This window comes from Abramis brama, assembly GCF_963993115.1.
Source record: "Abramis brama genome assembly, chromosome: 2".
NCBI classification, from domain to species: domain Eukaryota; kingdom Metazoa; phylum Chordata; class Actinopteri; order Cypriniformes; family Leuciscidae; genus Abramis; species Abramis brama.
Window position 1 is genome coordinate 37,871,146 of NC_139964.1, and position 15,781 is coordinate 37,886,926.

General features: G+C 38.7%; 1 protein-coding gene across 2 annotated transcripts in view; it reads left to right on the forward strand.

Annotated features, from left to right (window-relative positions):
* glra3 (glycine receptor, alpha 3) overlaps window positions 1-15,781 on the forward strand; it is a 59,814-nt gene that overhangs the window by 37,962 nt on the left and 6,071 nt on the right. For both annotated transcript variants that reach the window (XM_084095525.1, XM_084095524.1), the window contains exons 6-8: window positions 3,673-3,810; window positions 15,003-15,217; window positions 15,617-15,766. In XM_084095525.1, the coding sequence (XP_083951651.1) occupies window positions 3,673-3,810; window positions 15,003-15,217; window positions 15,617-15,766 (503 nt within the window). The remainder of the gene's footprint in view (window positions 1-3,672; window positions 3,811-15,002; window positions 15,218-15,616; window positions 15,767-15,781) is intronic.

Here is a 15,781-nt window from a genome sequence, read left to right on the forward strand (position 1 = left end):
ACCCATTTCTTTTGGTAACGAACCTGTGCGCTCCCTGATTTGGGGCTGATAGTTCCCGGTATATACCGGGTGGCGTAGTCGAACGTTATATAATAGTTTCATACAGTTCCCTCAAGTACCTGACGCCACTGGCTACATTTGGCGTAGTGTCGGCAGGGTTTCCATATTTTGGGTGAGCTTATTTTGAGAAGTGGGTCTGGGAGTAGGCTACTTGAGGCAATATTTTATATATTTTTTTACTGTTGGTACATTGTATGTTTGAAGTTTAATTTCTTTTTGTTTTTCTTTTTTTTCTCTTTTTTTTCCTTGTTTTCTCTTTTCTTTTTTTTCTAAAGGCAAGGCAGCAGTGTGTTTGTAAGTCCCCTCTGTTGGTGACTCCCTCTGCATGTGGTAAGTGTGTAGCAATGGAAGCATGGGAAGAGATTAGGCTTCGCCCTAGTGTTGAACGGGGGGATTGCACTAGTTATATTTGCATTGCGGGAATTATTTGGCTGTTCTCAGTCATATGTAGCCGTCATGGCAGAGCACTGTAATCAGTGTCTCGTGTTTCCCGTTGTGTGGCCGTCATGGCAGAGCACTGTAACCAGTGTCTCGTGTTTCTCGTTGTGTAGCTGTCATAGCTGAGAACTTGTGTATCACTTGTTCCTCATCGTATAGCCGTCATGGCAGAGCACTGTAACCAGTGTCTCGTGTTTCCCGTTGTGTGGCCGTCATGGCAGAGCACTAACCAGTGTCTCGTGTTTCCCGTTGTGTAGCTGTCATAGCTGAGAACTTGTGTATCACTTGTTCCTCGTCGTATAGCCGTCATGGCAGAGCACTGTAACCAGTGTCTCGTGTTTCCCGTTGTGTAGCTGTCATAGCTGAGAACTTGTGTATCACTTGTTCCTCATCGTATAGCCGTCATGGCAGAGCACTAACCAGTGTCTCGTGTTTCCCGTTGTGTAGCTGTCATAGCTGAGAACTTGTGTATCACTTGTTCCTTGTCGTATAGCCGTCATGGCAGAGCACTGTAACCAGTGTCTCGTGTTTCCCGTTGTGTAGCTGTCATAGCTGAGAACTTGTGTATCACTTGTTCCTCATCGTATAGCCGTCATGGCAGAGCACTGTAACCAGTGTCTCGTGTTTCCCGTTGTGTGGCCGTCATGGCAGAGCACTAACCAGTGTCTCGTGTTTCCCGTTGTGTAGCTGTCATAGCTGAGAACTTGTGTATCACTTGTTCCTCGTCGTATAGCCGTCATGGCAGAGCACTGTAACCAGTGTCTCGTGTTTCCCGTTGTGTAGCTGTCATAGCTGAGAACTTGTGTATCACTTGTTCCTCGTCGTATAGCCGCCATGGCAGAGTACTTGTAACAAGTATCTCATTCGTGTTTCTTGTGTAGCTGTCGTAGCTGAGAACTTGTGTATCACTTGTTCCTCGTCGTGTGGCCGTCATGGCAGAGTACTTGTAACAAGTATCTCATTTGTGTTTTTCGTTGTATAGCCGTCATGGCAAGAAGACTCATAATAAGGTTCCCCCTTAGTGTTTGCTGGGACCCACGGCAGAGGTGAGTCTCTTGGGGCTGGGGACTAATCGTCGGGGCGACGATTCATAATGTGGGGGTGGAATGTAGCAGGGTGAAGTGTATCTGTGTTGATTATTGGCCAGTGTCATGTGAAACCATTGAACCTATCAACAGTCTGGTGTCATGGTATAAAATGGGGAGGTTGTTTGTCACTTGGGATGCGTCGTCGACACCCGTACCGCCCCTTTACGGAGGCCGCCATTTATGAATGGAGAGTATGAAGTGCTGTCTCGGTTCTGTGCGGCCGTGCACAGTCTGCCCCGGGCTTTGAGGTTGGTAACCTACGTCTGTTTTGAGGATTTTCATCAATGGAATGTGTATTTACTATTTTGAGTCTGTGTAGTTCATTGACGAGCAACCGGCGGTATGTTGAGGCCAGCGAACACGCATAGTGCTGCGCTGAGAACGTTTCCGGTATGTATGAGAGCCATTCGCGTGGTTTGTCCCTTTTATTGTTTTATTAGTAATTTTTTTCTGTTTCATGTTCGACAGATTTGAGTGACGAGAGCAAGGGTTTCACCTCTATATTGCGGGAAGAGATGCGCGTCTGTTGACGTAACGCACTGCTGTCTTGCCTGGGCTTAGTTTTGTCGTCTTTTCGTTGGAGCGAACTTGAACTTGCATAACAGCGAGCTGGGACGATTCCTCGCCGCAGTGTGCGAATTAACGTGGAAGTGCGGCTGTTTCCTCGCTGACTTGTTCTGCTCTTTGAGTGTGTGTGCGGCCGATCGTGGCATGTTTGTTTTATTTTGATGTGTCTTTTGGTTTGTTTCGAATTTTAATTTAGATTTCTTTATTTTTGTCTTGTGCTCATTTTTGCGTATTTTGTATGTAATTTATTTTTCTTTGTTTAAGTTTAATTAGTTTATGTTTTGTTTGTGTATTTTTATTTATTTAATGTTTGTGAACTGACGGTGTCCTTTCTTTTTTTCTCGTAAACAACGTGACGAAGAAAGTGTATTGAGGAGGGGTTTATAGCTGCTGTTTAACGGGGTTTACATTGAGTGCTGTGTTTGAGTGACCTGACTTCACCAGAGCGGGTGTGTGTGGATATTAAGTGTGTTGTGTGAATTGAGGGTCACAGCAGGCCATCTCCCTCCTAATTAAGCTTTCTTGTGTATTTGTATTTTTGTATTTATTTCTTTATTTTGAAGTTTTGTAAAGTGGTGTTTGTTTTCCTTTTTCTTTTTGACATGTGAATATTGAGCCCTTGATGTTAATGTATTGATGGTTTTAAATTTTGTATTTGAATAAAGCTGCCTCATCATTGATATTCCCTGGCCTATGTCTCTCTGCTTACCCATTTCTTTTGGTAACGAACCTGTGCGCTCCCTGATTTGGGGCTGATAGTTCCCGGTATATACCGGGTGGCGTAGTCGAACGTTATATAATAGTTTCATACAGTTCCCTCAAGTACCTGACGCCACTGGCTACATATATATACTATGGAAGTCAATGGGGTCCATCAACTGTTTGGTTACTGACATTCTTCAAAATATCTTCCTTTGTGTTAAGCAGAAAAAAGAAATTCATACAGGTTTGAAACAACTTGAAGGAGTAAATGATGACAGAATTTTTATTTTTAAATGAACTATTATTTTAAGCACTATTCTATGCTGTTTTGTAGTACAAGTAGTTTGAATAGTGCATGCGTAGTGAGGCAGTACCACAGAAAAAAACAACCCTCCCCCCACACACACACACACACACACACACACACACAAAAAATATATATATATATATATATTATTTATAATAAAACTTACGTTTTCACAGTAATATTTATGGACTTTTGAACACTGCAAGGCTAAGCTGCACTTTATGTCTGTGTTTGGAATCTTATTTTGTGAATAAGAGGTTGCTCTCTCTAGTCTTTAGAATACCTGAGACACAGATTCCGAGTTCCGCTGCAAGTTATTTTGCTTCAAAGCGGCAAAATTCACCAAAAGGCCAGAACTAGGCAACTAGGGCACTGATCATTTTGTCCCAACAATAATCATAGAACTTAATTATCAAATGTAAGAATATTTATTTTTTGTGTTTTAGAAGTTGCATTCAAGGTCCACGTGGCTAAAATGTGCTAAAAGTTATCTCTTGGTATTTCTCCTAGTTGGCTACACAATGAATGACCTGATCTTTGAGTGGCAAGAGAAGGGACCTGTGCAGGTGGCCGACGGACTGACCCTCCCACAGTTCATCCTCAAGGATGAGTCTGATTTAAGATACTGCACCAAGCACTACAACACAGGTAATTTTCAATACATGTCATACAACAAAATTTAAACTGATCAACTGCAAATGCTCAGCAACATACAGTATATTATTAACATGACACAGGCTGAAAAGGAAAATTTATAACTTTTTCGATTTGCAGTTCACTGCCTGAGACTTGCTAATTGTATCAGTTAACAAAGTAAATGCCCAGTATTTTACGTAACACATTTGGCTTAGTGTCCTTGAAACAAACCCAAATATGCAATTTAGAGAAAGTTATCTTTAAAACAAACAAAATAACAGCAAAACTAGTTAAAACTATGTTATAAAGACTAAGGATTTCTAGGAAAGATCTTTAAAAAACAGACAAAATCAGGACAAGCTTGTAAGCTCAGTATATCGTCAGTGCATTGCAGAATTGTACGTATCTCTATTTTACCCATCATCTTGTCAAATATGTCCTTAAAGACCAAGCTCTCATTAGCCTTGTCAGATGTAATTGAAATAATTATTCAGTACTCTTACTTTTAATTCTGCCTGTGTTTGAAACATATTACAGTTATATCAGTAGTATACCGGAAGACCACACAATACCGAGGGAAGAGGTGTGTGCTGGCCTTTTGCCTCCCTGTGTGTTTTGCCTCAGAGGGACTTTCTGACAGGATGAATGACAGATGCTGGTGGGTCAAGGTCAGGTTGCCTCAAACAGTTTTGTGTGAGAACAAAATGAGAGAGAGATCACCTCTTAAAAGACTGGAGAGGCAAGAGAAATGGAAAACCGCAGGGAAAAAAGAAAAGAAATATAGAATCGGGAGGGTACTGTAAGAACACTGAAATTCAAAGGTCTTTTTTTTTCGACAGGAAATCTCTTGGCAGTTGTGTTCAGGGCACTGTATGCTTCTATAGACCTCATGCACCAGAGAAACAAGCATGCAGCCATCTTGATAATTTTGTGTTTTAACTTCCATTTTTGTGTTAGCTCTGTATACAAATATATATGTATAAGGCATCGCTGATAAAGAGTAATTAGCTGGTCAAGTGGATTTACTTATTATAGAGTTACTGACGAAAGTTGCCATGCCTTGTAATGTTTGAAGCAGTTGTCAATGTTAGTCGACCGGGAAGATTTTTAAATGAGGGATTCATTCATAAATCCATAAGATCTTACCTTTCTGCTGTGGAAATACAAAGCGGAATACAGAACACAACGAACACAGCGCTGAAAAGGGGCGGAGCTATATAAGGTCTATAGGGAGCTACATGTCAGTCATATTATTCCCTGGACTCCGTTCAAATTTCTAACTCAGTAATTAAATCAATATTTGCTCACAAATGCATATTGGTACAGTGAGGAAAATAAGTATTTGAACACCCTGCTATTTTGCAAGTTCTCCCACTTAGAAATCATGGAGGGGTCTGAAATTGTCATCGTAGGTGCATGTCCACTGTGAGAGACATAATCAAAAAAAAAATAATCCAGAAATCACAATGTATGATTTTTTAACTATTTATTTGTATGATACAGCTGCAAATAAGTATTTGAACACCTGAGAAAATCAATGTTAATATTTGGTACAGTAGCCTTTGTTAGCAATTACAGAGGTCAAACGTTTCCTGTAGTTTTTCACCAGGTTTGCACACACTGCAGGAGTGATTTTGGCCCATTCCTCCACACAGATCTTCTCTAGATCAGTCAGGTTTCTGGGCTGTCGCTGAGAAACACAGAGTTTGAGCTCCCTCCAAAGATTCTCTATTGGGTTTAGGTCTGGAGACTGGCTAGGCCACGCCAGAACCTTGATATGCTTCTTACAGAGCCACTCCTTGGTTATCCTGGCTGTGTGCTTCGGGTCATTGTCATGTTGGAAGACCCAGCCTCGACCCATCTTCAATGCTCTAACTGAGGGAAGGAGGTTGTTCCCCAAAATCTCGCAATACATGGCCCCGGTCATCCTCTCCTTAATACAGTGCAGTCGCCCTGTCCCATGGGCAGAAAAACACCCCCAAAGCATGATGCTACCACCCCCATGCTTCACAGTAGGGATGGTGTTCTTGGGATGGTATTCATCATTCTTCTTCCTCCAAACACGTTTAGTGGAATTATGACCAAAAAGTTCTATTTTGGTCTCATCTGACCACATGACTTTCTCCCATGACTCCTCTGGATCATCCAAATGGTCATTGGCAAACTTAAGACGGGCCTTGACATGTGCTGGTTTAAGCAGGGGAACCTTCCGTGCCATGCATGATTTCAAACCATGACGTCTTAGTGTATTACCAACAGTAACCTTGGAAACGGTGGTCCCAGCTCTTTTCAGGTCATTGACCAGCTCCTCCCGTGTAGTTCTGGGCTGATTTCTCACCTTTCTTAGGATCATTGAGACCCCACGAGGTGAGATCTTGCATGGAGCCCCAGTCCGAGGGAGACTGACAGTCATGTTTAGCTTCTTCCATTTTCTAATGATTGCTCCAACAGTGGACCTTTTTTCACCAAGCTGCTTGGCAATTTCCCCGTAGCCCTTTCCAGCCTTGTGGAGGTGTACAATTTTGTCTCTAGTGTCTTTGGACAGCTCTTTGGTCTTGGCCATGTTAGTAGTTGGATTCTTACTGATTGTATGGGGTGGACAGGTGTCTTTATGCAGCTAACGACCTCAAACAGGTGCATCTAATTTAGGATAATAAATGGAGTGGAGGTGGACATTTTAAAGGCAGACTAACAGGTCTTTGAGGGTCAGAATTCTAGCTGATAGACAGGTGTTCAAATACTTATTTGCAGCTGTATCATACAAAGAAATAGTTAAAAAATCATATATTGTGATTTCTGGATTTTTTTTTTTAGATTATGTCTCTCACAGTGGACATGCACCTACGATGACAATTTCAGACCCCTCCATGATTTCCAAGTGGGAGAACTTGCAAAATAGCAGGGTGTTCAAATACTTATTTTCCTCACTGTATATATATATATATTTAAATTTATGAATAACACTTCCTCTATGCATATTCCACACTGCAAAAGTATGTTTAGAAAAAGTAGAGAAGAAAAATCACTCACCAGAGATCAATAGACCCCAAACTGGTCAGATATAAATTAATCTAAATATATATATATATATATATATATATATATATAAATCCTCTGCAGGAAATATTGTAAAAAAAAAATATAAAAAAAATAAATAATAGGACTGTGTAATGCATATGGTTTGTGCAATTTAGAGCTATTAACATCAAAATCATTTTTATTATAAACGTACCATGTCATTCAAGTTGTTTCATTTTTACTTACATCATGAGCATAAAGTCCAAAAGCTATTACCATCTACCAAGGTCGGATTGGATTTTTACTTTGTTCTGTTATATTTGCTTATATGATGCTTAAACCCATTTTATATTTTCTTGTTCTCTCTCTCTCTCTCTCTCTCTCTCTCTCTCTCTCTCTCTCTCTCTCTCTCTCTCTCTCTCTCTCTCTCTCTCTCTCTCTCTCTCTCTCTCTCTCTCTCTCTCTCTCTCTCTCTCTCTCTCAGTTATTTGTAAGTTATTTTACAATGCTTTGTTTATCTTTTTTAATACAACTGCGATTAAGTCTACAAACAAGAACTGTGCCAAGAAGGTACAAGAAGGCTTCTAGCAAAGAAGGCATGGTAAACTCAACTCAGCTGTTGTGTTGATTTAATGCTGCTGTATCTTCAGCAGGGTGCTGAAATGTTGTCAAAATGTCCTATCAGAGCAGACTAATTTAGTAATGTAATCAGAGCTGACAAAATCGTGACTTTCTCTCACAGAGCAGTGATTTAGCCTCTGGCTTTAATAGTGCCCCACAATATTTTACATCAGGGGTCTTTCACCTTTTTCAAGACCTCTTTTTGACCTCTTCCATATGCTTAAATTTGTACAAATCTTTGCAGTAATACTACAATTTATGCATTTTTGGGTATTACAAGTAGAGTTTAGTAGGATTTTGTCTCAGTTTGGCTTGTACAATCAAATTGAATAGATCAATTTTACTATTTGAATGCATTTTTAGAGTGATTCATTCAAACCAACCTGTATACAATATATTGATCTCTTAACATATCCGCTGCAGGCGCCTCTGATTGGTTGAACACCACTTAGTGTCCAATTGCCTGTTGCATTTTTATAGTAAGGAATCAATAATTCAATACTTGATCTATGGCATCTTTCAAGTCACTGACAATCCACAGATGTCACATTGTGAAAATATACTACACTTTCTGAACATGCTGGTATTGTACGTGGCAAAATAAGACTGGTGTCTGTGAGATAAACATACTGAGTAATAATCAATGCCTCTTTTATGCAAGTAGACATTTCTTTGCAAGCATGCTTTCCCTATGGAGTTATTGCATAAATGTAATGTAGATTTACAACCCTTGAAATTTACCCAAAGGCCTTTTTACAATCTTATTGCTCATACAACCAGTCCCAGTTGACCTATACCAACAGGTACAGGGGGCACATTAGATGCTAAAAATCACATTAGCCTTTAAACACCACAATGACGTTTTACTTTCACCATCGGTTCATTAACACTTCTTTAAATGTGATCTCCCCTCTCCAGTGTGACAGGATGGACACAGGGTCTTCTGCATGATTGCTCACACATTTCCTTCTCTGTCATAGTTCAGCCCACTCATACATTTGCTCAGAGCTGCATGTTCCATCAGTTGAGTCATGAGGGATGTGAAATAACCACATGGCACAGCTTTAGTGATGTCACAGCGGGTTTTCATCCCTGAGATAATGCAGATCAAGCCAACCAGTGAAAGGATTGAGGATCCTTTGGGTTTCCTCGGTATGTAAATTAAGCAGTGTACTAAAAAATTAATCTCTGCCTGAGCTCCAAAAAATAAGGATTGTTTTCTGCAGGTACTGTAGTCTTGAACTTTCTATTCATCAAATAATCCTAAAAAAATCAATCATGGTTTCCACAAAAATATTAAGCAGCACCATTACTGTTTTCAAACATTGATAATTAATAATAAATGTTTCTTGAGCACTGAATCAGCATTTTCAAAAGATTTCTGAAGGATCATGTGACACTGAAGACTTTAAGTAATTGCTGCAGAAAATTCAGCTTTGCCATCACAGGAATAAAATACATTTTAAAATATATTAAAATAAACAATAAACCCCTAGAGTCGCTGTGGAATACTTGCGTCATACTTCTGTTTTCTCAGATCGGATTTCTGATTTATCTTAAAACGATTCCATTTACACCTGGTCACATAAATGTGTTTTTGCGAAACGGATTTAAATCCGATCTTCAATTCTCGCGCTATGTGCAGATTTAATGGAGTGCACGTCACCGAAGCAACAGATATGAGCTGCATTTTATTGATCATCAGCTAAAATTTCAAAATCAAAGACAGCAGTAAGAGAGAGCAGTAACAGCCCTGGTAAGATCATTTAGTTTCTTTACTTTTAATGATGATGACTGTGTGTTAAGCATCTGCGACTTACTTTCACTTTGATTTTCGCTAGTTTGCACGTTGTCTTGATGAATATGCTCAGCTTCTCATCTGCGGTAATGCGTGTTCCAGTAGCGTCGTCATATCTGGCAATAACATACTATACTATAAGACTATAACACGCTCTCACACGGTTTTTATTTATTTTTTTAACATTTTTGGGAGGAGTACAATTTACATATGTGGTTTCAACAACCAGATGCGTTTACACTTGTCCAGTTTCGTCTGGAATGCGTCTCAGACCTCCTCCTGAAGTGGTTTGAGCGATCGGATTCAAATCCGTCTTCAATGCGTTTCGGAGGGCATTTACACCTGGTCTTTTCACGATCAGATAGCTATCCGATCTGAGAAAACACATGAAGTGGCCAGGTGTAAACACAACAGCCCCCATGACAAAAACATACGCACGAAAGCCGAAAACAAACGCTGGTTGGCCTCTCACGTCCATAGACAGTATATAAACGCTTTCGTCCAAATTTGAGGAAGGGGTGGGGGAAGTGACGTATGCCGTAAAGCAGTCGAATTTTGTAGTTCTTTTTGTGCTCGGGTTACTACCCGAACCCCGAAGTTACGTAGTGCCAGTAAAAGCGATACAGACCCCGTCAGGCTATGGCAGATGTGTCATTCAACCTATTGTAAGCCGATGTACCATCACAAGGGTCTTGGAAATATATTAGGAAGGTTGAAAAGCTACATAGTGTTCCTTTAAATTGTAATAATATTTCACAATATTACTGTTTTCACTGTATTTTTGATCAAATAATGCAAGCCTGGTGAGCATAATTCCTTATCAATTTATATATCATATATCATATTTAAATATCATAACTTTTATAAATTTAATTGTACAAAATAAATCAGTAAATAAATTCCAACAATTTCTTAGCTCAAACAGTTAAGTAGTATGCTAACAATGCCAAGACCGTGGATTTGATTTCCATAGAATGCATAAATGAATGAATGCCTTGAACATCATGCGATGCATCTGAAATTATGAAACTCCATGACAGCCACAATGTGGGTTTACGAACACGTTGATGGAAAATTATGGCATATGACTTTACATTTCCAACACTATTAGAAATCATTCATACAATTCATCAAAACCTCATACTAGCCACCTTGAAAACATGACCTTGAGGATTTATTTAAATCACCAAGCAACAATAATCATGATATTGGTACATCTGTACATGAAAGTCAATTGCTTATGTATGAAAACAAATCTATCAATGACCATAATCTCTCTCACACTAGGGTAAAAACATTCTACTAGAAAACAAAACAGAGCTTGTTATTATGACTACTGTTTATGACACTCAGTATTGATTAACATTAACTGTTAATGCTCATGATGAGGACACCAATAGCATTATCCTTCCTCTCTGCTCTAGCTATTTTTCTTTGTATGGTTGACATTATGGCTGAAAAACCGGGGAGGTAAATGGATTATAGAGCCCATTGATGTTCATATTATGTTAGCATACCCTAGTAGCATATTTTTTCCACTAATTAATTTTTAAATATTACTTATCCCGATCCCTGAAATAAGATAAATTATGGAAAATATGGGAGAAATTACACATAGGCTATGTGGTTGTCCAATCGTTTTTTTACCCCAATCCATTGTAATCTATCTGGATGATTTATTCTGTTGAGTTCTTTCCTGAGGCTGCAGCACATCCCACTTCCGTCATGGGAACGCTAGGTGATGTCAGGCTCCATAACACAGACTGTATCCTGGATTTTGTTCCTTTCAATTCCCTCTTCCTCCTGTTGTTGTTTCTCTCACCTCTCTTCCTTAGTCTCTCAGGTGCTTTATTCTTAGTTCACCTCAACCACAGTGTTGACAGCTCCAACCACCCAAACTGCAGAGGAGACTAGAAGTGTGTGTTTGTGTGAGAGTGAGCAGGTTACATTCCAGAGGGAGCATTTCTGTCAAATATACTCTTTAGAAGCAATTACTTGTTTAGGCACATGTATAGTTTTAAGCAAGCATTCATTATGCGATTCTTTACATTTACATTTAGGTTTACAGATTTTTCATTCATGTATTGACTTTTTTAAGTGTATTTTTGATACACCCCCCAACCCCCCTGCACTCTGGTTAGAGAGTAGGACAGTCTGGAATATTACCAAGCAAAAATCTCTGCGGGAGTTTGGAACAAAAGAGACAGAAAAAGTGAAAGCCGTCTCCCTGCTTTTCAGTAAAGACGAGCCTTGCAGAAATTTGTTTTGAGAGAGGAAAAGGCTCAGTTGCAGAGAACAAAAAAAAAAAAAAAAAAAAAAAAAAACCAGACTGCAGCTGAAAGCTCTCAGGCGTTTTAAGTAGGTGCTCTCTACCTTTCATGCGGATTATGTGCATAAATAGAACCGTCTGTAATGGCTGTCTACAATTGTTCCACAACCACATATGAAACAAATATCTGCTTTTAAATGTAAATTAATAGTACACTTTCAGTTTGTGGCATCATGGTTTTGCAATGTGTTGGACAACTTACATTCCTCATTTCCAAAAAATAAATAAATTTCAGACTAAATATGTAAGACCCAAATATAGGGGAGCGCGGGGCACAACCTAACACATTTGGGCTTTGGCTCAATTATTTAAAAAAATAATTAAGTTAAATTAATGTTTTTTTTACACAAGCAACATACACATCTCTGCTACAAGTTTTTTTTCTAGGACCTACCATTTTCGTACAGTTGCACTGAAAGTGACAGAAGTGCAAATGTTACAACTTACCCCATATGCGTTAATTGTGTTGTGTTAATTGTAACAGACAGAGGGGTTAGTTGTAACACTTGTGTGTAACACACATAATTTAGTACTATTTTATCTGTATAGTTTGATATTGTTTGTACATCTGTATAGATAGATATCCATTCATCCATCCCTCATCCAATCATCCTTCTATTATGGATCAATATCATGGATAGAGATATATGAAAGGGCTGCACAGTTTTGCAATAAATAAAGAAATAAAATCATAAAATATTGTAATTGCTATTGAATTATATTTGGGTGTGGCAGCTGCAAAATTATTATTAATAATAACAGTAATAATAATAAAAACAAGCTCAAAATCACATTTTAAAGGGTTTATTGCATGAAAAAAAAGGCTTTTTAATAAATAAACAAGTGATCAATGCATAGTTTACAAATATGAAAAAAATCATACTTGTTTGTGAAAGTCCAACAAAGGTAAATGTGGCAAAATAAATATATAAATAAATACTCAAACCTGAAAAGTTGTGTGGCTCCCTGTTTTCATTTTATTATGGTTGTACACTTGGCGGCTTAGTGATAACACTGTGCTACAACTAACCCCGCTGTGTAAAAAATAGTTTAAGCCTAGCTAATATAGTTGCTAGGAGTTGCTGCTATGTTTCAAAATGGTGCTATGTTTTAGCCAACAAGACAGTGATTAAGGTAATATAAAGTTAGATTTGGTGACGTACACACCCAACTCAGAAACCGAAAAAAACGTATGATGAAAAAATGTACTTGCATGGTGTCAAAACACTCTTTGTCCAGAATCTTCACGAAATCTTATCAAAACTTTCCACAAATCCGCGGGAGACCGTCTTGGCCGCGAGAGAAAAAGAGCGAAAACACAACCTGCTTGACCCTGACTAACTATGTTACATTTAACCCCGCGTTAGGTTGTGCCATGCGCTACCCTAGAATTATTATTTTATTTTTTAAATCTACCTTTTACATGTTGTTGTGGGAGGCCTCAAATGCAGAAATACATGGATTTATATTTTTTTTACATTTTTGTAAGTTTTTAGGGAAATTTTGCAATATTGCAACGTTGTGCCGTTTGGGTAGCAGAATTTCAGTCATTTCCCTCACTGTCTGATGTAGTCAGATGTACTCTTTGATGTAGTCTTTACCACAGTGTCTGCCCCTATTTTGTTCATCTTCTGACACAAACTTTCGTAAATACTCCAGTGGTGTATGAAGGGAGACGGCATCATTAGTGATATCCTGACCTGAAAAATCAATGTTGGGACTGATAAAATCCTTTTTCAGCCAGTGATACCTGTCAAGGGGCATGGTCTGTGTAACTACTCGCTGGTTATTAAACAGTCCACGCTTCCGAAGTACTGATGTCCATTTTTTGTTTATTGAAGAGACACCGTGAAAACTAGACACAAAAGAAAAACAAACCATAATTTACACACAACACCACTACGGACACAAAACCAAACATAATATACAAAATATTAACAGTTTTACTGTATTCGCCTGGTAACCAGCAGTAGATTAAGTCAGGAGCACTAACATGCGTATCTGAATTCACATCTCATTCAGTTGACGCTAACACGTCCAGGTGAAATAAATCAGCACGGGTCACATGACACTCAACTTAAATAAACTGAATAATAATAAAGTACAAATGACAAACCAAAATTATGACATTATCATAATACACAGAGATACACATTTAAACTATAAAGTCAAAAAATAAACATTAACCACCAAAATCACCAAAATGTCATAACCCACAGCTGACTTTCCAGTGTCAGCTACAGTCTGTGTTTTTGAATGACTTGATTTTGTTATCCGCATAATCATCAGATGGATGGTCACTGGGTTGTTTATTTTCCTTTTCCAGTTCACATCATGCACTTTGTAGATAATGTCTTTCCTGGCTGGTGGTTCTGAAATGAAAAACAAAAAACAAAAACAACACTGGTTATTTTCCATATCCCAATCAACACATTGAAAGAATTCTCACAGTACCGCCTGGCTAGCTTATTGTGCCCTCTACTTATCATGCTAATAGCATTTATAGCTCCCACATTCCAGAACATTTGTCCCTCATGCACAAGGAGATATTTGGTCAAACAAGCAAAGCCCAGAAAAGAACCAGACCAATTAAGGTATATTTTATAAATGATAAGACACAGATAGTTTCAAATATTGCTACACAAATACTTTCAAATTCAAAAAAAAAAAAAAAAAGTACTCCCTAATTCAACTTGAACTTATCATTTAATAATTTAATTTGGATTAAAACTCAAAATTGTAACAAAGAAGACATTTTAAAATGTGTGAATGGTCAAACACATTATGTATGTATTAGTATTTATTTCACATGGAGCAGGCGAGAAGTAAAATTCATGTAATGTGAAAGGTGCACAGGTACATTTTGTTACCCCTTTCACCCAGTGTTGTAAAATTACAACATTGACATTACAAGCTCAAAATCTAATATGATTAAAGCATTCAAGAGTACCTAAATATATGCATGATCTTTACTTACTTGAATGTTGATTTATTCAGTCCAGTAAAACAAGATGATGTGCTTCAAGGCAAGTTTGCAGGTTGTGTGAGTTCATGGCCAGGTGAACAGGCCTAATCACAAAATATTCCATCCAATAGCATTTCAAGGCAATAGGACCTATTAGTTGTGTAAATGTGGTCTTGAGAATGTAGCTTAGTAGCAAAACCCTTATTTATATTTTTTCATATTATGCCATTCTCAGAAAAAAAGGTACAAAAGCTGTCACTGGGACAGTACCCTTCAAAAGGGTTCTAATATGTACCATTTAGGTACTAATATGTACACATTTGGTACCAATATGTACACGTTTGGTACCAATATGTACCTTTGAGGGACTTATATGCACTCTTTAGGTACAAAGGTGTACCTTTTGTAAAGGTACCGCCACAGTGACAGCTTTTGTACCTTTTTTTCTGAGAGTCAACTTTATTTCCTGCTAGGCAAGTTCACATGCATCGAGGTACGTTTTCACTTGGAAAGACAGATGGGCTACTACCTGATCCAGATGTACATTCCCAGCCTGCTCATCGTCATCCTCTCCTGGGTCTCCTTCTGGATCAACATGGATGCCGCTCCTGCCCGTGTCGCCCTGGGAATCACCACAGTGCTCACGATGACAACTCAGAGCTCTGGATCCAGGACGTCCTTACCTAAGGTCAGAGTGCATAAAGCACCAAAGAGCGAGCCTTGCAGCATCTTCAAAGCATCTCTTTTCCTGCCATTCATTCTCAGTTATCATTTATTAATGCAGTCCACAGTAGAATGTGTAAATGCGTCCATGTGTGAAAGCAGGCGTGCAGTGTGTATTGCATATTAAAAATTCATAAATGCTACATTGAGTTATGTAACACAATTAAACATTCCAGCAAATAGGCTTTTTCACCCGGCAGAGATAAAATTATCTCTGATTCATAGCGGTGATGAGGACAATTGTCAAGGTCCCTGTTTTGTTCAATAATAAAACGACTTGGCTGTAATGCAGGCTGTAATGAAAAAGCCAAAGGCTAATTAAGGTCTCTGAGAACAACTGTTTTTGTGTGTTTCTGCCATGCAGGTGTCCTATGTGAAAGCTATTGACATCTGGATGGCTGTGTGTTTGCTATTTGTCTTTTCTGCCCTGTTGGAGTATGCTGCGGTCAACTTTGTTTCACGGCAACACAAGGAACTCTTACGATTCCGACGGAGAAGGAAGAAGTCTGGAAAGGTATGGACTGAGCTG